The 7,735-nt window shown below is 39.8% G+C and overlaps 1 protein-coding gene across 1 annotated transcript; it reads right to left on the reverse strand.

Annotated features, from left to right (window-relative positions):
• Positions 1-2,444: 2,444 nt before the first annotated feature.
• On the reverse strand, positions 2,445-6,629 carry LOC113096287 (protein sprouty homolog 2-like). Its single transcript, XM_026261676.1, has 2 exons — positions 6,079-6,629; positions 2,445-4,268 (listed from the first exon to the last, which is right to left on the reverse strand). Exon 2 carries the CDS (start codon positions 4,215-4,217, stop codon positions 3,303-3,305), a length of 915 nt encoding a protein of 304 aa, XP_026117461.1. The 5' UTR covers positions 4,218-4,268; positions 6,079-6,629; the 3' UTR covers positions 2,445-3,302.
• Positions 6,630-7,735: the final 1,106 nt, after the last annotated feature.

Genomic DNA, 7,735 nt, shown 5'->3' on the forward strand with positions numbered 1-7,735 from the left:
GTTTAGTCCTGTGGTAAACAGTCAAGGTTATCTCTCTTTGCTTGTTTAGCTTGTCATTATTGTCATGGTTACATTTAGAATGAGGATGGAAGCAATCAATACCCTTTCAAACAAAACCAAACATCAACTGATGGGTACATAACATCTTGAATGACAAATTAATAACTTCCCAATGGTATAATCCATTCCTTTTGACAATTACTTGACGTTCTGGCCTAGGCGAGCACTTAATACTAGTGTTAATTTTTAGACAAAGTAAGTTCCGTCCCGTCTGTTGTCTGTTTATTGAGGTCAACCCTCCCAGCCTTTATCTGTTCCATTTTTTTCTGCTCATTGGAGAAATCTATATTTCTCCATTTCTCTTGAACTTGGCATGCAATTGCAGCTCTTTCAAAAGGGTGTCATTTTTCCCCTCTATCCTTCTTTTGTGCTGCCTGCACCCATAACAACACATTTAGTGGCTGCTAAACACTCGCACGCAAAGTAGGAAACATGCGCGTGCGTGCTGTCACACACACACACACACACACACACAGACACAGACACTCAAAGGCTGCCCTGTGAGAATACCAAGCAGGTAGTTGAAGAGGCTTAAGAGGCGGTGAAATAACTGAGGACCATTGAAAAGATGGTGAATACACAAGGGTTCGAATGTGGGGGTAAACTGTTGGCCTATTGTCATTCAAAGTAATGTCTTTAACCCTTTGCAGGGCTTTCTTGAGCAAATCAACCCCCCGTCACTGCCCTGCCATTCACAGCTTAAAACAATGGGTTGGAGGCAAGCCGGAAGACGACACACTCGAGCGATCGGGACAGTTTTGTTTTTTGCCGCGTAAACATGGAAGGGGGCTCATCCCTACCGAGGGGTGAAAGCTGGCTGGCTGTCACTCAAAACCTCAGCAAAAAACAAACATGCGCCAACATGCTGAACCAACAGTGCGAATGTTAGTAGTGCACATCATGTCACAGGGAAGAAAATGGGAAATAGGCACAGCCTTTTACTTTGTGACTAAATGAAATGAGGCATGCATGCATTACAAGATCAACATATATTATTTTAATAATAAACAATGTAGAATCAACATCATGACCAGGACATTTTAAGCTGTTTAGTTTTAAAGAGTGATTGCCAACTGATGGTTTGCACTCTTTAAAATGGGTTGCAGTGATGAAAACCACTAAAACTGCAACTAACCATATATCTGTGCATTTTTTGTTGTAGACCATTCAAACTCTAATGGATTTTGGTGCAAATGCATGACACTTTATTTGGAATGTAAAATCTGAGACCTGAATTTGAGAACCACTACTTTAAAATCATATCTATTTCAAGTGATTTTTCTCATGCCTCATTCAAATCAAGTTAAATAATGGTAAAGATAATGCAAACAGAGTTATCAGTTATGTTTTCTTTAAGTTTTTTTAAGAATCATATTTCCCTTTCAGAGTTCCTTAATATAAATAGGTTAAAGGTCACACCTTACACAACCAATCAACAATCAACTTGCAGAGTATCTAGGGGGCAAACATTTCCTCAAAAGCAGAATTAATAAAGCATCTTGCGTATACCATATCTACTCTTAATATTTCCACATGGCAGTTTCCATAACACAAGCAAGGATTGGAAGAATCGTAGCAAACAATGGCTTGCCAACAAAAACGATCTCTGATTCTCCTGATGTCAACTAGTGGTTTGCATACTTCAATGATTAAACCAGTGCCAGATGTTTCCCATGGAAGTAAATGCAGCCAGTATCCGCTGCTGGCAGGGGAGGCTGGAAGTTACCCCTGAAGGTCTGGCTCGAGATCAGGGCTTCTTTGTAAAGGAACCGGGTTGTTCATGATCTGAGATCAGTTTGTTTGGGTGGTTTTATCAGACAAGATGTTGTTCCAAGTATTGGTGTTAATTATTGTTAATCATAATTGATGACTTGATCTGTATGCACAGACATCTAAATTCAGTGTGACTATTAGATAACTATAGACTTGTCAAGTTTTCTTGGTCAACCAAAACAGTACAAACTAACAGAATTCTGCAATTTTCCAGTGAAGATTACACCCATGTCTACAAATGGTCACGGTTAAAGCAAGATCATTCATGAAATAACTGTCAACACCAAACAATAGTCAATGTGGCATTTATAGTGAGCTATATTAAACTTCACTTGATCTCCTTTGTGCAGGAAGATCTCATCGATAGAATCTCTCAGTAACGCACCTATTTTGCTGATTTGCCAGCGTACACTATCACTTTCATCGCTTTATTTTCAGATGACCTCGAAACTGAAGCTCTGCGAACATCATCGCTGTCATCATAAACGCAAAGTGAAATGCGAGCCTGACAGAAGATCCGTCGGGTAAACAAAGGCGATTGAAAACACAGTCGATTTTCTGAAATGGGTCTTTGTGCTCAAAGGCTAAAAAACAAGGTCAACAGCAGGCCATAAAGAACAGAGAAAATGCATTGTTTAATTTCAAAACGTTAATATATTTTCTATTTAATAGTGAACAAATGCATCAGATTTTACACCCTTGCCACCCTTTTTTTGCAGCAATAACAGAGTAGGTTTTGTTTCTCAGAGTTGGGGTGATGCCTATAAAGATGCCTCTCAAAATAAATATTACTTTATAAAATAATAAAACTTCAAATAAATATTTTTACACTAAACAATGTGTTGAAATTAGAAAATAAAGTTTTTTTTTTTCCTTAGGGTCACTGTACAATTTACAAGTATAGCTGTAGGGATAATTCATGTAAAAGGTTTCTCTTCTATAAGGCAAAATATCAAGAGTGATTGATATACATTCGAAATGAATGTACAAGACTATACAAGTTTTATATATGCGTCATATATATGGATCTGTCAAGGTGCCTCTGGTTTGGCACAATGCTTTTCACAGTTGAAATATTATATGTACAAAAATAAAATCTCTCAGAAAAAGAGCTCATTTGCTAATTTACATACTTTTGCAGATACTATTCACAAAAAAGTTAGTTAGGAGAGTCTGTCACCTTTATCAGTCATATTACTGAATGTCAATAGGGCTAACATTCTGGACTTCAGTTTAAAACGAAAACATTATCCCCCTTAAAGAGTGATAGAAAGAGAGAAAGTGGATAAGAGAAAAGCAAAAACAAACAAACAAGCAAACCACTTCAAACCAGTTTTCCCGTCAATCCAATGTCACCTCATGGTCTACAGTGCCAAAACTACAACAATTTGGGAATATTCTTCCACTGCTCTGAAGATAGTCCCTGAAAAGGTTATCTTCTCAGTCCTACTTCAGGAACCAAGCCTTGTTTATTTCTCAATTCCTTTGTATTTGCAGTGGCATCCTGGCTTTCTGGTGCAGTTGTAGCATGCTTGGCACAACGCCACGCAGCCCTTTGCCGGGAGGTAGCAGAGCAGGCAGGGAAGGAAAATTGCCAGGACGCTTATTGCCGACCATCGCATGCAGCAATGTGACTGGGTGCAAGAGAAGGGCTTGTCCGCACACACATCCTCATCATCACTGGAGCAGTGGTAGAAGAGACCCTTGACGCAGCAGACACAGGTAACGTAGTCCATCGTTGTTGTCGCCGAGCAAAGGCACCTGCGGCCACACATCCAGCAGGACGGAAGGGTCTGAGGGCAGGTGCACCCTTCACACTTGCAGCGGCCACAGTCCTCACAGCGATTTGAGTGCTTTCCATGGCCTGGGGTTGTCTCCAAGGGCTTTAGTTCATCCTGCTTCAGCTCTGAACGTTTGGGCTGCACCCTCACCACCCGATCACCCGTCCCACCGGCGTTTCCCAAAAGTCTTTGTTCCGATGAAGTGCTGCCTTCACTGGCCCTGGCAGTACTGACTGACCCATCGCTGGTGCCACTGATGGATCTGCTCACGCCACTCCTTGGTGACTGAGGTGCTGGTTGAGGAGTCTGCTGTCCAGCTTGTTGGGTTCTCTGGGAGTTCCTATGCTCAGAGAGCTCAATGGAGGAGGTGGAAGTTGGGCTGGAAGGTTGCGAGTCCGTTTTCTGCTGGGAGGCCGGTGGCCGGGGTGCCACTGTCGGGCCCTCTGTGTACTCATTGTTGCTGCGGATGGTCCTGATCTGGTCCAGGGAGAGCACCTGACCCTCCAAAGGCTCTGAATCCCCAGTCTGGGGTCCGCCACTGTCACGCAAAGCTAGCAGCAAGCCAGAAGAGCCGCTGCCGCCATTTTGAGCTCTCATCTCCATCTTTACTCTGAAGTGGGAACTCTCCGGCTGGCATTGAACACATCTGAAGTCCTATGAGAAAGGCAGACAGTTAAACGAGTGCGTACAGGGAAGTAAAATCCCATAAACTAACCATATGTAAATCATACAAACTAGGCAAAAAGAAATGGCAGATGGTAAGCTCCATAATGCAAATCTCCCAACTACTCCCCACCTCTACAGCCCTGGAAGGCTGATCATCAATGCGGTAGACCTTAACCACCTGCAGCTATCAAGTTCATGGAACATCTAGTAAACTCAAAACCACTTTTGCTCTACAGTGTCTCGGGTGCTGCACATTATCAGATCAAGAATAAATAAGGATGTCTTTGCAGAGCAATATATACCAGTTTGTCTTCTGCACAATCTTCATCATCTATCAACAACAAAAGTTTTAGACCATTCTAAAATGTGTTCCTATATACACCCTTAACTTAACTTAGCTGTACATTTATTGAAACAATCATCATCTTTGGCTTACTTGTAGGAAATTTAAGTGTACTGTAAACAAGTGCTATACAATTAACTTTTAACTGAATATTTACTTTTTTTGTGTTGATTTTGTGTAGCTTGTCTTTTTATTGTAACATTGCAAACACCATGCTCACTGCGCTCATTCCTTGCAGAGGCAATTATAACTTGTTTGCAGTTTTGGTATAGGCTTAAAATGTATAGGTTAAATAAATGATTAAAAAAATAAATAAATAAAAGCCAACCCAACTTAACTTTGTTTTCTAGTTCAACCTATTATTTTAGTCATAAGGATCCAAAATTATATATATAAAACACAGTTGTTTAAATAATTTAAAATTGCAATTATTATGAAAATTGAAGAAAAGGTGGTCTTGTACCTAGATGATGCAGGTAAAGTGTTAAGTTAATGTAAAAGTTCACATATACCAGAATACATTTCCATAGTATTACTGCCAATTTTAATATCTAGCATCTGGGTGCATAGGAGCAATAACATGATGTCCATAAATGTATTATGATGATATCAATGGAGGGCGGAGCTCTTGGCACAAATAATAATAATAACAATAATAATAATAATAAACTTACATACAGAAAAATAAAATATCCACGTCTTGAAGTGGGGAAAAACAAAAACCAATACACCCTTGAAACCATACGTCTCTGCCGGGACTCTCTGCACCAGTTGAGTTCAATCTAAATAACACTACCCCAAATTACCATATCAATGCACAATCTCTCTTTCCAAGGAGAGGCCCCATCAGCAAAATGTCTGTTAAACATCTGTTTATCTCCTCACTGCTATTTAAACTTCTGATCTGGGTTATCAGCATGCATTCTAACTTCATAACAATACGTAACTTGGTTAAACCTAGAGTAACCAAGTAATAATTATTTAATTTTTTTTTTTTTACAACAGCAGCCAAAGGTTTATTTATTTATTTATTATTAAAATGTTTAGCGCAAAGTTTTATAGGTTTTTGATTGAAAGAAAAAGAATAAAAAAAAAATCATATGACATTTATCAATGTCTATTCATAACGTTAAATTATACAAAAATGTAAATGTGTGAAGTTTTTATTAAAATCACAGTGGGTCCAAGTAATGGTTTTTATAATAAACGTGCAGCTGTAGATGACGTTGTTCATTAATTCGCAACTTTAAATGAACAGCAAGTCAAAGTACGTACGTAGGGAACAGATCCGTATGGCAACAATTTGCACAGCTGCAAGAATGGCGCGGAGCATAAGCACTGGAAAAAGTCACGAATGAATATAATATAATGCAGGACTAAATAAACAATAAACGAAACTAAAGTGAAAATCTGTCAAAATCCACTGCAAAAAAAGTTGTATCGCATGTCACTTACCGTGATCTCACCACCTCAACCCCCTAGCTGTGTTGTGAAGAGTATATCCTACTAGTAGGAATTTCTCTTTGGTAAATCCTCAGTTCATTGGGAGATTCATTCACAAAAATCCCGACGACAGCAAACACTCGCGCGTCCTCGTATTTGCGTATTTTTCCGAGTAGCTCGCGCGAAACAATAACATCTGAATTTGATTCCAAGTGGTGCAGTTTAACTAATGCTTTTAAACCACAAATTATGCCAAAAAGAGAATAAGTTCCAGAATCCAACAAAATGAGCCGAGTTTATAGAAAAAAAAATGAAAACTCTAAATACTTTTTTTTTCAAGAAGTAGCGTTGCGGTCTGCAAGTTGAATGTTTGGCTGCATGGCACACACTGTGCTGATTTCAAGTTTTTCAGCTCTTGTTTTTTCTTCTTTCCGGAGAGGAGGTCGGGTTTATTCTGTAAATGGCGTCATGTGGAAGTGAAGGGGGTGAACAGAGTAGCTGTTGTCCCAGAGGATATATCGTATCCGGTCCCAGCTCATTGGCTCTACAGGACTCAACATTCACTCCTTGTGTGTGTGTGTGTCTCAGTCTCAGAACAGAGAACACTAGCACAAGGACGTTGGATTCATTTTAGCGAATCTGTTCACTCGATCGATTCGGTTCAATGAACCAATTCAAGAAGAGCCGACTCACTGATTCTTGTTATTTGTCAAATGTGCTACGTCTTATTGTGACAATGGGGGTTCTAGCTTGTATTGCTCCCTGGTCGAACCACCCCTTCGACCCATTTTTGATATTATTTTGAATTTGATTTTATTAGAAAACTGTGTTTGGCATTTATGCTATTCTTTATTTTATAATGTCAAAAGGCTTCGTGATCCGGATGGACGCATATCGCCAGTTGGTGACCTTTGATATAAGCCTATGCCCAGTGCTGTATTGTGCAAATTATTCATTGACTTTTGATTGAGGTCCACTTTTTAAAATACGTTTCTGTCAGGTTTGTTTCTCGAAACCAACATTTAGTTTACAGTGAGCTATGGCCTAAATACAGGTGATGTGCTGTGCAGACCGATCGGTGTAAGTACCGTGAGAGCTGTAGAATAGAGAGCAGATGGCTACTCATGCTTTCGATTCACTCTCACTACAAGTTGAACAAACGTTTGTGTATGCGTATTTGCAGTGCTTTGAACCTTATGCCGAGTTCCAGGCAACCCTTGTTTTTCCAAACTTAAACCTGTGAAAGTGCACTGGAATGGCAATTGAACACGTGACTTCCCACCCATGAACTCGTACTAGATCGATGTAGTCCCAGTTCTGAGTTCTGACGGCACACAGCACGCGAAAGAATGATGGCGCCCCTACAAATAATATTGTCTACGGATGCAGTGTTTATGCAAGTGGTACACATTGAAAAATAGATTTTAGGACAATGCAACGTTGCAATAAAATGAATAATCTAGCTACAATTCCTTGCACTCAGGAAGTTTGGCGTGACTTGCCTGGAGCGCTACAAAGTCGTTTTACGGGCTCAAAAACATACCTGGAACGCAGCATTAGATCCGACCTTGTCTCGCGACATGATTGGTGGATTATGTACAATGTTTGCATGTTAATTTTGGTCAAACTATTTTTCGATTTTTACTTTCAGCAAGTAGGCCTATGAATA

Source organism: Carassius auratus, chromosome 1, assembly GCF_003368295.1.
Source record: "Carassius auratus strain Wakin chromosome 1, ASM336829v1, whole genome shotgun sequence".
In the NCBI taxonomy this organism is placed as follows: domain Eukaryota; kingdom Metazoa; phylum Chordata; class Actinopteri; order Cypriniformes; family Cyprinidae; genus Carassius; species Carassius auratus.

Excerpts from the sequence above, each read along its gene's own strand:
- LOC113096287 (XM_026261676.1), bottom strand. The coding sequence starts at position 4,217 with ATGGAGATGAGAGCTCAAAATGGCGGCAGCGGCTCTTCTGGCTTGCTG.